The sequence below is a fragment of the Pararge aegeria genome, chromosome 6, assembly GCF_905163445.1.
Source record: "Pararge aegeria chromosome 6, ilParAegt1.1, whole genome shotgun sequence".
Classification (NCBI taxonomy): domain Eukaryota; kingdom Metazoa; phylum Arthropoda; class Insecta; order Lepidoptera; family Nymphalidae; genus Pararge; species Pararge aegeria.
The window spans coordinates 17,572,082-17,588,812 of record NC_053185.1 but is presented as its reverse complement, the minus strand read 5'-3'; the positions used below and the strand labels follow the sequence as shown (position 1 = coordinate 17,588,812).

The 16,731-nt window shown below is 36.8% G+C and overlaps 1 protein-coding gene across 1 annotated transcript in view; it reads left to right on the top strand.

Moving 5' to 3' along the window:
- LOC120624256 overlaps positions 1-16,731 on the top strand; it is a 524,392-nt gene that overhangs the window by 495,441 nt on the left and 12,220 nt on the right. The window contains exon 6 of the mRNA XM_039890704.1: positions 12,448-12,612. Coding sequence (XP_039746638.1) covers positions 12,448-12,612 — 165 coding nt within the window. The remainder of the gene's footprint in view (positions 1-12,447; positions 12,613-16,731) is intronic.

Sequence of the window (16,731 nt, the reverse complement as noted above, 5' to 3'; positions counted from 1 at the left end):
GTTCTGAGCTAACAAACGTAATTTTTTTTTCTTAAATACAAGTGAATTGAAAAAAATACAATTGTAATTGGATATGCATGCTACAGTTATCATAAATATTATACGTAACATAGCCATGGTTAAATTATAAATTATCTCATTTCAAATTTTCATTATATTATTCTATAATCACAAATAAGTATTGTAAATTTTCGCAATATACACGGCATTACTACAGCCAAGGCTTAGCCAGTCTTCGTGAAATAGAAGGACTATAAACACTGTCGGGAGCTTATTTTATGCTGGACAAATATCGTGAGGCGGGATCCTCTGTGAATTTTTAATTTGGCAGCTTACTGAATATTTGGGGAACAATTTTAGACTTAATATTTCATAATGTTGAAGCTTCGGATTTTCACAATGAAATTTTTTTACGAGATATTTGAAGAGCGTTTTCTTGTAACTTGTAATATTTTTCATTTTTTCGAGAATTTTCCGCCTTAAATTGAGTAATATTGAGTGGCAGACAAATTAGATGCGAAGCGAGAGTGATGTGATAAACGTTACTTACACCCCCTTACCGGAATTGGTAAATTTTTTCATGATCCTTGGAATATTTTTATATATAACTAGCTTTTGCCCGCGGCTTCGCTCACGGTAAGTTCAATTTTTGAATTGGTCAATTGTAAGTACAGAGGTTTAAACAAATGTGTTTGTGCTAAAAGAAAAATATGAACGTAAATTACTTCAAAAACAGAAACTATCATATAAATTTTCCTCCCCTTTTGAAGCCACTCTAAAGGCATCAAGACTTTGGAGTTGAAATTTTTAAAATACGTGGAACACGTATTTCTTTATTTTTAATCGAAAACCCAAAGTTACATGGAATTTACTTGAAAAATGAATTGATAAATAAAGGATTTTATACAAACTTTTATCCTCCATTTTATTCATTCTTAGCAGATTTCTACATTGTAGTTATTACAAAACAATCTTTGTGCAAAATCATCCCGATCCGTCAAGTGGTTAGAGCTATAGATCAGTCAGTGAGTCAGTCAGTCACCTTTGCCTTTTATATGTATATGGGATAGATTTGCTTTTGCCAACGGCTTTGCTCGCGTTAAGTCCTTTTTCTAAAAAATTTAAACATACTGAATGCCACGGAGCAGCGGCTACCGGCAACGCGGCTTCCCATACATTTATTCAAAATTCACGCGACGCTATTTGACTCGTGGAGGTCAGCACGTTCATTATCTTCATTATCAACCCTTTGCAAGCCCACTAAAGGGCACGGGTCACCTCTAAGAATGAGAAGTGTTTAGGCCGCAGTCCACCACGCCGGCAAAGTGCGGTTTAAAAATAAAAAAATAAAATCATTTTATTTCAGACTTATATTAATATTTGAAAGATTTAAATTAAAATTAGACCTGAGTATTTCTAATTGCAAGGCAAGATATAAAATAGAAGCTCAAACATAGGGCAAAATAGAGCGGCCATAACCAACGTAAGGACATTAAAATGGCGGAAAGCGGGAAATCGGCTATGCACAATGACTGGGGTTTCCCGGTTTAAAAGCCCCTCCTCTAAACAATAATTCAGCTTCACCCTTCCAAAGTGCAAGGGCGCAGTTAGTGAGGGCACTGACGATAGAGTTGGTTTGTGAAATTTCTTTTATCGATATCGAACGCTACAAATTTTTGTTTTATTTTAATGAGTTGTTTTAAAAATACTTAATAACTTACTAGGGCTACATCCTCTTCCCGCGACTTAATCTTCGTTTATAACGGTATTTTACAAGTCCCTCGGTAACTGTTAGTGTTAAACATCTATCCTAGCGCTTTTTTAATATTAATAACATTAGTAACTTCACATTACAAAAAAATAGAACTCTCACCATTTAAGCATCATCTTTTATAAAGATGATAATACATACATTCACAAATACAACAGAAAATTTTTGTACGGGAAAATGGCAGACCGTTGACACTAAAAGTTATAAGCTAAGATAAAAATGTTTTAAGTATAAAATTCTTATTTATTTTAATTCCACTACAAGTTAGCCTTATATTGCAGTCTCATCAGGTAGGTATATAGCACTATATTAAATATTGTATAGAAGCAGGCGTTACTTTGCGGAAATCCATGATAAATTAACAAAATTAAGCTTAATTTGCTATACTCCGCGAAAAACAATTTTTCGCGGAGTATAGCAAATTAAGCTTAATTTTGTTACTATATTAAATACTTTCTCCTTACTCGTCTTTTTCTTATATGACACCTTTTACTGACTACTGTAAGAAAACTAATAAAACGTCATAGATCTATGACGTCATAGTCACAAACTGGAATGACTATGAACAAAGACGTAATTAGTAACTGCATCGATACTTAAATGTTCTATTGTTCAAGTATTGAACAACTACGCTTTATCGATATCGTTTTGATGTTTTTATCAAATATGCCGTGTTATCGATAAATAGCCGGTCGTAACTATTGCACCGGACATGGGGTGCATCGTTTTATCCGCGGCACCCGCGGTGCGCGTCTCAAATTTACACTCGCACTCTAATTGTGTTCGCCGCATATTCAGTTACAACTAGAATGTTATTTGTACACAGATATTTAGTGATTACGTTTGCGGAATATGTTTTTTTAGCTCTGCGAACAGAACAGATATCATTGGGGGGTGTTTAGTGGCTCGCAATACAATATTGACTAAACACCTTCTCGACTCGTTCATCAAAAGCCTTTAACAGTCCACTACCGAACTTTAAGGTCTCTCCCAAAGAAAGGGTTTGATTATAATCACCACGCTGGGTTGGTGATCTCAGTAGCTCATAAGTCATAGTATTGACACAGAGGACCTTGCTGCCTGTTTCCGCTATCCGACTACCGCGGACGGACGAAGTGTGCCGTGTCTGATCTGCCTTCACCACACTGGACTCTTTGTCCAACACTTCTCCACTCGAAACATTGAAATTCGAGATTTATCTGATGTTGCTTAAAGCAAACTTTTCAATATTTTTATGGCAATAGAACAATGATAAACCATATTAATTAAAGATTTTAACTAAGGATTTTTCGTGATCGTGGGTACATAACACGACCCAGTTGCATGGATCGTGGTCACGACGGTACTGCGTGGGTACGAGATGGCAAGTTGGATGTCACGGGCAGAATCTGACTACCCGCTTTCGTGTTCTTTTTGTCGTGAAATACCGACAAAAAGAACACGAAAGCAAGTAGTTAGATGAGCACATTAACTTAGAACAGCACATTTGTGTCCAATGAGTATACAAACACTACGTCTTACAATATCGCTGCCTCACCACGGTATCACCTTGGGTCCCCACTGAAAATCATACTGCAATGGTGCTGAAACACAGGGGTGTCCCATAGTCACAACGACGCGACGTATTTACGCTTTAATTAATTATTTTAACGTAATTGGTTGGAAGTGGTGATAGTCTTTGGTAGGACTCCAACTTCACTTTCTGGGGGCCAAGTTCGAATCCCAGCAAGCACCTCTAACTTTTGTAAGTAATGTGCGTTTCAAGCAATTAAAATATCACGTGCTTCAACGGTGAAGGAAAACATCGCGAGGAAACCTGCATTCCTGAGAGTTCTCAAAAGTGTGTGGAGTCCACCAATCCGCACTGGGCCAGCGTAGTGGACGGCCTTAACCCTTCCTCGTTGTGGAAGGAGACTGGATTGTTTGGATTGTCTGGTCTTCCTTACTAAAGACGCAAATTTTCTATTAGATACAAAAGTCATGTTAAGAATGTCTCTGTTTTTAAAGCAAATTTTTCATGTCGAACATGAGCAATATATTTCTCTCCCCTTTACGAAAGCCCGCGTAGATAACAAAAAAGGAAATCATTGGCTGAATTTCGTTTTGCCCGGCAACGTTTGGACACGTAAAATTCCAAAATTCCCGGCGACTAAACGACAGAATTCCGATTTGAAACGTCGAAAGGCACGTTTGAAAATACCATCTTCCGCCTGTGGAAACTGAATATCCCAAATGGTTTAATCTTTTTAACCGATTTTAAAAAGTTCTATATTCAGTTGTAGCTTTATATAGTTAGGGTTTATTGAGCTCTATAAAATGGATTTAAACCGAATTGCAGACCTTTTTTCTATTCAATTATTTTTTATAATAATTTGTCGTGGATTTCAATACTTTACTAGCGCGGCTTAGTACGCGTATTCTCGGTATAAAAGCACTCAAGTCACTCTTAGTATTTTTTTTACTATAACTACAACCTGCGAGAAATATGCTTTTCTGTTGCTACGTTGCTGCGTGAAAGAAACAAACTGTATAATCATCAGACTGATTGAATCAGGATGTTTTTTTTTATATAAAACGTTAAAATAAAGAAAAGGGCGATTAGGTCCCTGTAACACAAATTATGACAAAAAAAATCCTAAATAAGGATAAATATTTACAATAGTAAGAACCACGTTTTTAGTATTGTTCTTTAAAATTTATATTTTTTTTACATATTATATTTATTAAAGCGGCAATAGTTGTACATATACTGTGTGTAATTTCAAGTCCCTACTTATTACGGTTGATGAGATTCTAGCCATCTGACTGACAGACATACGAACTGGAATCCCGATTAAACCCTTCACCATTTAAGATACCGAACCTTAAAAAGGGAGCAACAGAAGTAGTGTTAATAAATACTACTCTCACATTTACAATTCATCTGATGTAGATCGGTCGTCTTATTAGAGCGAACACGATAATTGATTCATTATTAACAATGCCACTGCCACTGTATGCACGGGTAGCTGCATAAATCTTATCCGACCGGCGCCGCCGGGCAGAGCTGCTAGCTTTGAATAATAGCTGCAGAGTGCGGGCCCATTGCCGACCCGTTCCCGACGCACGAGAATAGAATACAAGGAAAACAGAAATAGTATTACCACAAAAGTCATAAGTTAAATATTTCTTTATTCAAATAGGCACTTTTGTGAATAGAATAGAATTACTTTATTTGGTGGAATTTGGTACAATTCTTAGAAGATAAGAATTATTTGTGAATCCTAAACACTCAACTAATTTATTATTATGCAAAAAATCAAATCAAAGGTCAGATACAGAAGATGTGCGAAATGAAAAAGTTCTGCTTGATTTGCATCCGCGAAAAGCAGGAGAATATGTATGTTGTAATTTATAATTTCTTCAATCCTTATAACCCACACCAAACAGATCTCCGGCAATGTACCCTCTACGTTCGTTTCGCTCCGACACCGGAGCATCGTCAAGAGATGTAGACTTTACAATGAATAATTGTTAACATCAAATTATAAATTACACCTGTATGGTGTAATCTCCTGCTTTTCGCGGAGTATAGTAAATTAGGCTTAATTTTCATGATATATCATGGATTTCCGCAAAGTAACTCCTGCTTCTATTCAATATCCAATACAAAACCGATATATTGGTACTGCATAAAACCCTCCAATATAGATACAATGAATCATTGTTAAGACGAGCGATCTGTTTGCGGTGGAGTACAAAGATTGAATAAATTATAAATGACACCATACAGATTCTCATAACTGATCCTTGATTTGAACTATTGCATAATATTAAATTAGTTGAGTGTTTAGGATTCACAAGTAATTATTATAAGACCAATATATGTGCAACATTCTCCAGTGACCCAGTGGACCGGTACCCTATAGTGGGCTGTTCAATGATGAATGACGTGCCGTGTCGTGCAATGGACAAACGTTAATTGGTTTCGTTAGCGCAGCACCGAGTAGGTATTCAACCGGCTACCTCGGCGGACGACGCGGTAACTCAATTATCAAGATACCGCTGTGGGTACGGCCCGTCGCAAAACGCAGCAAAAACCTACCAAAGCGCAACATCGCAGTTTACAATGCAGACAATACGCAATGCTAACCATATTAAACATCACTATCAACTATACTTTTTCTTTAATTTTAGTTTATGTACTACAAGTTTTGTACCACCTACCAATTTCCTATAGCATTTTCTCTTATTCTTTTGATTGCCTGGAGGCTGGAAGAGATCGGTGTATAGCGAAAAGACCGCCAAATTGGACGTTCTACCTTATTGTGCTGTATATGTATCTCTGTGAATTTTCTCTGTAGTGTACAATAAAAGTGTATTCATTAATTCATTCAAGTTAAACCTTGATTGCAATCTGATTTGGTGGTAAGAAATGGAGTCTAAGATAGGTAGCGGACTAACCTGTTAGGGAGTATGGTAGTCATACCCCTAATCGGTTTCTAGGCGACATCGCACCGGAACACTAAATCGCTTAGCGGCACGTCTTTGTCGCTAGGATGGTAACTAGCCACGGCCGAAGCCTCTTAGACAGAATTATCCCGAGAACTGAACCTTATATCTAATATGCGCCAGTGGGTCAAAGGTTGTTGCACTTCGGGACACAAAGAGGGTTTAAACTGATTCCATTTGAGGCAATAACTAGAATTAAACCGCGTGTGGGTCCGCCATTAATCATACGAAGGTGTAGTCGGGGCTTTTGCCTGGTGTCGCGTGCATTGGGGTCGGATCGGTTTGTTTTGCTGGTTAGCCGACATAGGGCATGTGAAATATACAATGAAACTACCTAGTTTAGCTAGACGACACATAAGCGTGTACAAAATAAACTAAGTAAATATACTACTCTAGCTACTGGCTGCATATTGCTGACTTGCTATTTCATATCACTATTAAATTGTCGATCAGCAATATGGGCCTATAAAATCAATACATTATGCCAAATCTAATTAGTTCTTATTCTTCAGTCGAATTGCTACCCAACTACGGACCTGGTTTCTGACTGCCGGTTGGCTTTCAGCAAGGAGAATAAAGATGAGTTTACTCCGGCTCGACTAAACCCTTCATTAGGGTCCCGCGACGCGTATGACCCTAGTAAATAGTAAAGTGTTAATGTTGATATTACAAGTTTACAAATTATATATGTAATAAAGTGGTGTTAAGAACAATCGGTGTTTTGTTTTATAAACACCAAACTTTCCGCTCTAAAAGTACGCACATCTTTAGGTTTTTATACATCCCCCAGAAACCCCTTCATTCATCCGGGATAAAGTGTATCCTACGACCGTCTCCAGGACAGTGGCGTGCATTTCATATATGCACAAATGCACTGCCTACCGTTAAAATTTCATATAACTCAAATAGGAAGACGATTTTGCCATTTTATGCCATTTTCAAGCTTTATGCCTATACTGGTCAATAATCTCGTGCACGCCTCTGCTCCAGAGTGTTAGCTATTTCTATACAAAATTTCTAACAGGATTCCTAAGGTTTTCGAGTCATGCATAGCATTTATAAATAAGTGCTTATGTTTTCCTTCACCGTTGAAGCAAATGATATTTTAATTTCTTAAAACGCACATAACTTAGAATAGTTAGAGGTGCGTGTCGGGGTTCGAACTAGGGTCCTCGAGAGTGAAGAGAAAGTCATACGCTTCTACAAAATGTCATTATCATCATCGTCATATCAGAACCGGCCCACTATAGGGGACGGGTCTCCCACAATGAGGACGAGTTAAGGCCGTAACCCACGACGCTGGCCCAGTGCGGATTGGTGGACTCCACACACCTTTTAACAGTATGTAGAACTCTCAGGCATGCAGGTTTCCTCACGATGTTTTCCATCACCATGAATGAATGAATGAATACACTTTTATTGTACACCAAAGAAAAAAAAGTAGTTACAAAGATATAAATACATATCATGAGAGGACAATTTGGTGGCCTTATCGCTACATAGCGATTTCTTCCAGGCAACCAATGGCGTAAAAGGAAAAAACATAGAAAAGAGGTAGGTGGTGCAATAAATAAGATTTAAAATTATACAAATATATAAATAATATATATATATATATATATATATATATTACATATAAATACAAATAAAATATATAACGTAAATACCTATATAAATAGATAACATATAACATCCTCAATTTATATTAAATACATAAATAATTAAAATTACACACTTAAAATGATCCGCTTCAGCGATGTTCGGCTGATAGAGACAAATAATGATCCTTCACTAGTTTCTTGAAGGTCCCAATCGATTATGCCTCACGGATATCTAACGGCAGGGCGTTCCATATTTTAATAGCCCACCATTTAAGAAAGAAATATTTAATTCTTAAAATACACATAACTTAGAAAAAGTGGTGCGACGGGGTTCGAACTCGGACCCCCGAGAGTAAAGCCAAAGTCCACTAATCGCTTCTACAAAGAGTACCAGCTTTTTATTCAAGTAGGTAGATACTACTTGTCAGAATTCTGCAATTAATTTTTCCCAGCCAATTATTTATCCAAATTAATTAAGAAACTCCAAGACGTGGAAGCGTCGTCGCCGCGATGGTTATTTTACACCCAGTTATTTATTGGTACCTATCGTGCAGATGGATGTTAGATTCGTTTGAGTCGTTTGATGGGGAACTCAAGTCTGTGGAACCAATTGCCAATTAAATTGGCACTGTGAACATCTGCGGTTTCGCCTTGCTGGCACCTTTTTATACGTATAAAGAAAGGGTAGTTTCCGTTTAGGCAGCGACCCTGCCTTCTCAGGGTGGCTGGAGCTGTGGGTTCGAAGTCCACAACTGAAAAATGTTTGTATGATGGACATGAATGTTTTTCAGTGCCTGGGCGTTTATCTATGCATAACAAGTATTCAAGTATATCATTCAAAAAATATTCATTGTCAAATTAGTACCAATAACACAAGCTACGCTTACTTTGGGGCTAAATGGCAATGTGTGTATTGTAGTATATTTATTATTATAATTATTTTATTCTCTTTGTTCCTTTTTTTTATTCCACTACCAGTTAGCCCTTAGCTGCAATCTCAGATGGTAAGTGAGGATGCAGTCTAAGATGGTCGCGGACTAACTTATTATGGCTATGGAAGTTTAAACCCTAATTGGTTTATACGCGAGATCGTACCGGAACGCTAAATTGTTTAATGGCACGTCTTAGCCACGGTCTAAGAGCTTCGTGAGACCAGACCAGAAAAAATTCAAAAATTATAAATTCCCAAATTGCCTTTACGGGGAATCGAACCCGGGAACTACTTAAACCACAATGTTCACTAGCACCAGGGAGGTCGTAAGAAGTGCTATCTACGGTTAATGAGTTTATAAACTTAATTTATATCAGTAGCAGTAGTGTTTATATCCTCTTAGATATTCAGAAGCTATGTCTCCGAAAATCGTAAAAGAGGAAAAAAGCGTGGGTGAGTGCGATGAGTATATAAACACTACGTCGTGAGTGGTTTAGCATTAGCGTGGCATAATTCCACTGACCTATCATTTGCTTATATAATACCGCCATAAGCCCAATTTGAATATGTGAAAATATAATATTAATATGTGTAGGTAGGCGTTATACTGATTAAAAAGATTTGAAAGGCGAAAGTTTTCCAGATAGTGTAGCCAAATTAATTAAGTTTTCGATAAAACATCTTCGTTGTTTCTTTTCTGTGTGCAATAAAGGTAGATCGAGGTTTTATGTTTCAAATAGGCAAAGCTGAAAAAGGTACATCGAGTAGAACAATCAAAAAGCAGGCCGTTTCACAGTCCAATGCCCCTGTGTGCTTATTAAAAAAACAACGCAAAAGCGCAAAATTACCAGGGACACATGAAACAAAGGCTTTCCCTGCACCTGAACCAAGGTTATGTCGAAATTAAATGCACGAACACATTGATACGTTGCCCTTCCGCACCGTATCAACCGTCGGTTTTTACAGACAGACGTACAAACAGATTCATACCCCTTTGTATCCCCCTTGATGACTAATGAAAACCTCTTGTGCCCGCTCGTTTTGTCCGAATCTTTCGAACAATTTGAACCCTAACACCGAGTACCGACATTTCCGAATTGACTGGTTGATTTCCCACTGCGTATTTACAACCAATGTCAAATGATCTCCACAGTTTAGGTGTCCGGTTTACAGTTTTAATTGGGAAGGACAAACAGTGAGGTAGTTCAATTTAAAATGGTTTGTTTTAATTTTCCCCGTCCATGGGCAGTCGTTTAATTAAGAGTGCGAATGATAGGTCCTTTTGAGAGTATTTTCCACTAGCAGTTATACTCGACTGAAAAAAGCAGTAATGGCCTAGTGCAGGGCTTCCCAACCTAAGCCTAGGTGCTTACAGCTAGGTGCTCTTTCTGTATTTAAAAAAAAATGATTGACAACGCTTTGAAAAATTGTGCGGAGATTAACAAGCTCAACCTTCAAGTTGATGGGATGGGGTAGTTTTATTATTTCTTAATTCTTCATTAAAAGATTTTTTTTATTTATTTTTTTATGTTTTACTTTCTGGGCCTAAGATTTTCGTGGTTTATCAACATCGTGGCCACGACGGGACTCACGTCACGTCACGTAATGCGGAGTGCTCCACTACCACATTCGCGAGCTGCGCCCTTAGTATACCATTTGTAAGCTCCTAACAGAAGGTCGGTGTAGACTATCGATGCTAAGTACGGTCAGAGTAAAATAGAATATATTCAACAAGTGTTTAAGCTCAGATTCTTCCTCAAATCTCACTACGTAGTATAAAACAAAGTCGTTTTCCCGTCGGACCACGATCCATGCTGCAACTGGGTCGAAATATCGACAAATCCAAAATATTATCGTGGTATGTACCCGTTGAACTATATTTAAAAATTACTAATAGTAGGTACCTATTTTTTTATTATAACGAGCTGGGTTAAGGCGTGGGCGCCGTGACAAATTTCTAACTTAAAAAGGTTGGGAACCCCTGGCCTAGTGGGCAAAAGTACTACTTTGGCGTCCCTTTCGGGGGATCGAACTCGGTTCCAGTTCAATCCCCGGCATGCACCTTTGCGGAGATATATCCGTTCTAGGCAATTAAATATCACTGATCTTAACGGTGAATCAAAACATCTTAAGGGAACCGGCGTGCTTTATAGTGAATGTATCAAAATCGGGGTTTTTTTGTTCCTTTCCAGGGCTTCCGTTGCGTGCGCTACGTAACCGGTTAAATAATAATAATAATAATAATAATAAAGTTTTTATTTAAAGGCATATAAACCCATATATCAGCTTTTATATACAAGTTTCGATAAAATCATTTCGTTGTAAGTTGTTTATCCTTAAAACTTAAAAAAAATAGTCCGTGACATGTCTATCTTCTAAGGTTGACTTATACGCGGACGAAGTTGCGAGGGACCGCTAGTAATATATACCTACACCGAACAATAATTTGAATACAAATACTTGATGAATAACGTAAAAATCTTGATAGAAATGTTGAAATTTGATGCCCATCTCTGTGAATTGTGGGGCAGGGGTGAAAAGGGAGAAAGATACAAGGCTTTTACAAAAGCATTCATAATAAATACCAACGAATGATGAAATGTTTTATGTGAATCAATACTTTTTGTATAGTTCTGATGTATTGGTGCAGATTTGGGTCTTCGTGCCGGGAGCTTGTTTACATACACTATGTACCGTTTTAAGTTGTGAAAAAGTTCGGGTGTAGTTTTTGATAAGAACTTTTTCAATTAAGAAATTGTTAGGTATAAAAACGCACTACTACTTATGCGTTACGTTTATTCACACACCTATACAGTTCAGTTGCGTTAAAATCAAGATTATAAATATACTACAACAATACAAACATCGCCATCTAGCCGCACTTTTGTTTATTTATTGTATGGAAGAGTGACGTTTGACAGCAGTGATTGCAAGATTTACGCCTGTCGCATTGCTGTCGCGAGATACGTAATCACTCTGCCGATCATGAAAGGAACATTTCACTTATATTAATACTTTTGTGTTCTAACATTTTATTAGGTCGCCGGTAGAAACAAAAGTGGGTGACATTTTTATTGCAGTAATTCTAATCAAATAAATAGTTTTATCATCAATGTTATATTTATATAGCAGTAAAATACTTTCTATTTTACTCCAATCGGTGATTTAATCTAGAAAATTGTAGCGAGTTTAAAAATTTATGACTTTTTAAAAAAATATGTTCAGAAACTACTGACGCTATATTTTTTTTTTTACTTAAAAACAAAAACAAATGCCGACGAATTTGCGGGCAACATAGTCTATATACATTTTGACTAATAGTAGGTTCCTAGGTAGGGTAGGAACCCCTGATGCAGAGATGAGCGCTTTAAGTTGGAGGTCGCGGGATCGATCACCGGCAGGAGAAATTTGGGAATTTATAATTTCCAAATTTTCTGTGGTCTGGTCTGTTGGCTTCTGCCATGTCTAGTCACCAACGTACCTAAGACGTGCCGCTAAGCGATTAAGCGTTCCGGTACCTTGTCGCATACAAACTGATTAGATGAATTATTGGTTACCAGCAGGTGAGAGATTTCAGTCAAGGTCGTAGAGGAATTAAAAAAAATTACATCTATTTTTCTTACTGCAGTTAAATACTACCTCGGTTGTTACAGGCATCGGCAGCGCACTACCAAAGCCAACTGTCGGCCTTGTCGGCGGAAAACGAGAGGCTCCGGAGCGAGTTGTCGGCCTTGTCGGACGGTGTCCACGACAGCGACCACGAGAAACGGTTGGACGATGTCGCGCAGCAGGTCGTTCGAGCCCTGCTCTCACAGAAGGTTACTAGATTTTTCAGTTAATTTCAAATCCAAACCGTCTGTCACCAATCAAAGTCAAAGTCAAAGTCAAATATTTCGTTATTCAAATAGGCACATAGATAACACTTTTGATGCGTTGGTACATTACAATATGACATCGAAGTGAGTTGATGGCGATAACTAAATTCGTCAACTTAAAAATAAAGCTACGAGGGTTCCAAATGCGCCCTGTGTGTGTGTGTTTGTGTTGCCACAACAAACTAAGCCAGTTGTTTCTTTTTTTTGTTATCACTATCTCACATTGTCATTTAAAACTATTACAGAATTACCAGGTTGCTTCTTTAATAGTTTTAAATAGACCAATAATTTACACCCAAGCATTTTTATCGTTGACGTAGTCGATAATACTATAATAGGAATTTTCTATGAGCTTAAGTTTAATACAAACATTGAACTTTTTAAGAGACATTTGTCCAAAATATCAACTGGTAGTTTATTGTTTTAAATGAATTATTTATTTTATGTAGTGTAATATATTGCACTACAAGTTTAAGTATAAGATATATTCTTGAATACATACATTAAATTTTCAAATATGTTTTGGCTAAAAACTATCATTATCTTAACATCTTTAAATATATCTCTTAATGACTCTCTCGGACCCATTTTATAGCCCTCTTCTGCAGCATGAAAATAGTGACAATATCAGCAGCATTACCCCATAGTAAAATTCCATATGACATAATGCTGTGAAAGTAACTAAAATAGACTAATATGTGGGGTATCTTCTTCACTGCATATTCACCAGGCAGTACCGCACGAACCGTTATAGGCACACGCATGCAAGTCGAGTCGTTTGTTGTAGCTTTACAAAAAATAACATATCCATAAAACATACATGTTATTTTATAGATAATGGTGTGCGAGCTCGACTCGAATTTGACCGGTTTTTTAATTCTGAAAAGACTTATAGAAGGAACTTCTAATTTTACAAAAGCTATCATAGAATCTTGTAATGGCTTATTATTTTTTTCCCCTGCATGTCAGGCAGTTTCGAGTTGGATGGTGTATAAGCGGCATTATTACGGATTACTATTTATCTTAAATGTATATGTTTTATATCTGTGAATTCAGAATAGATATTTTTTATTGAAAACAGACAGCAAGTAGGGAGGTACAGTCCACGCACTATAACTTATCCCCTGTACAATATAGGGGTTTACATTGTAATAGTGAGAAAGCAATAGTGTAAGACTTCGAAAGATTTACTGCAACCAGTTGTGGAATCCTGTAAATATTCTGAAGTATGCAGAAAAAATTCCGCTGAAAAGTTTAAGTGTGAATATTTCATGGCACCCATTCGTATAGAAGTTCGTCCTTTGAATAGCACAAAAGTTTCTACGGGTAGAATAAATGATTTAAAACTTCTTATTTCAGACCATTCTGACATAACACAATCTTATTCTTCTTAAATAAAACCTAACAGTAATTTGCCTACACCTTTCTAAAGCCCCAAAATAATATCTGACACAGGTGTAGTACCACTTCATCTAAAAGAAGGTTCCAAACTTGCAATCTTGTTAATACAGTAAAAATTTGATAATACACTATTTTTGATTTTTGATTTTATTTGAAATAAGGTTGACTAGCCTTTATATTTATAGTTAAAAATACGCCATTTCTTATATAGGGACATAAATTTTTAAATGAAACTGAGTTTACAGGTCTAAGAATAGTGCTAACGTGGAAAACGTTGTGTAAATGGCAACATTGTGTAAATGACAACACTACTTTTAATCCGATAACTTACTTTAGAGATGCTTTGAAATATGATTGGCACCAATCAGATGCTTAGTTGAAAACCATTCTCTATGAACAGAGCAACACTTCACGGGGTATGCAAACGATGTATGCAGGAGGTGCTCCTGTAACATGTGCCCATCACTGCGAGACGTTGATGTTAAGCCCCATCTGTCTGTTAATACACCGGCAACCATGCCCTTCAGACCGGAACTGAGCATTGCTACAATGCTGCTTATCTTAGTACTTCCCCGGACGAGCTCTGTCAAAAAAATCGCTAGTACTACTATGTAATATGTCTTCTTAACTTGTATTATCAAAATTAAGCTTAATTTGCTATAATCCGCGAAAAGCAGGAGAATCTGTGTGGTGTAATTTATAATTTCTTCAATCCTTATACTCCACACCAAACAGATCCCCGGCAATGTACCCTATACGCACGTTTCGCTCCGAAACCGGAGCATCCTCAGGAGATGGTGTGGAGTATAAGGATTGAAGAAATTACACCACACAGATTCTCCTGCTTTTCGCGGAGTATAGCAAATTAAGCTTAATTTTGATAATATATCATGGATTTCCGCAAAGTAACGCCTGCTTCTATCCAATTCTTAACTAGTCTTTTCTAGACTAACTTTGAGAGAAACTGAACTTTGAGAATTTTTTTTTTTTCCTTTACAAAATTAAGAAATTATTAATTCCCGAATTTCCCCTGACCACAATATTTGAACTGTATTATCCAGTTTATTTTTGTTAGCAAAGTTACAGACTTAACCTTTTTCCCAAACATTGTATTGAATAGTTATAGAATGAGAATAGTTATCTAGGATGTATATCCTAGATAACTATTCTCATTCTAGTTATCTAGGATATACATCCTAGATAACTATTCTCATTCTAGTTACTTATTTATTTGGTCTTTTGTTACAAATATTGTTTTTTATATATTTTTAAATATATATTTAAGTAATGAAATGTTTATTTTATAGTAATATACATATATATGCACCACCTAACTATTTTCTGTACCTGTTTTTTATCTTCGCCATTCTTGCCTGGAAGAAATCTCTATGAAGCGAGGCTGCCAAATTGTATACGTTGTTTTGTCATACTTTTCTTTTCTTTCTACGTACTTTTGGTGTGCAATAAAAGTATATTCGTTCATTCATTCATATGTTATATATATTTACATATTGAGAAGGGGTGGTAGTGGACGCATTCAGAAGAGTCATTATCAAGGATCCCTCGAAGCCGCAAAGAACCAGATAATTCCAAAATTTACTTTAAAAAACGCCGATAAATTAATATTCCCCGCAAAAAACAGCCGCTCGCCGAATCCCGTAATCCCTCAAGAGCATTAAGATGGAAAACGAAAATTGTTTTCTCATAATTATGGGACTGTCGCTGGCCCGTGGATTACGCACAACACATTCGCACATAAATCTCGCGAAATGGGACACTTTAGGCTAAGCTGCACCGTAATAATTTTACCAAGCCTCCGGACCACTATAATCTTGGCATAATCTGCCCGATAATGGGAACGTTTGTGTTTAAATCCGGTCATAGCGCGCTGGACGAGTTTCGTAAAGTGAAAACTATCCGAATAAAGTAAGCGCAGCTTGCTCATGACAATTTTAATGCGCTCTGATTTGTATGAGAAGTTATGTTTACTTTGGCAAACAGTCTTTGATGATAATCATCTTCGGCGTAATTAATACAGCTAAGCAGTGGCGTGCAAACAGCACAGAAATAAGAACATACAGAACACAGTGTACACGACTAATATTGAAGCATCAATAAACACTTCACTTAAGGATGGTATCTCGAACAAAAGGTTAATGTATTCAATAAATTGTATTACAACTATTAGCACATTTCATGATCAATTTTAATAAATATCTCTTCCTAAAATATTTAAAAAGAATTGGTAAAGGAAAATGAAGCTGTATTTTCTTTTTCTTTCCGTCCACCCGTACGACACTGTACATATAAACTGTCAAATGCAAACATTAGGTACATCGGTGATAGCGTAAATCTGTAATTTTAGAAACACGACAAAGCGTCACTTGACATATTTGAACTAAATTGACTAATACCTATACAAATCATTGTCTAATCCTGGTCTGAATATGCCTTAACACGACGGAAGTTGTTTTAAAATTAATAAGGGAAAACGTCAGCGCATATCAATTTTGGGGTAAATTCCAAAAGCACTGGCAACACTGAGAATGATGTCTCCCGTATCTCCCATCTCCGCTTAATTACCTCCCGTCAATTACTTACTCGAATTTAATTTGGCTAATGAAGCGTAATTAAAATATACGCGTTTATTTCGAAGACTGG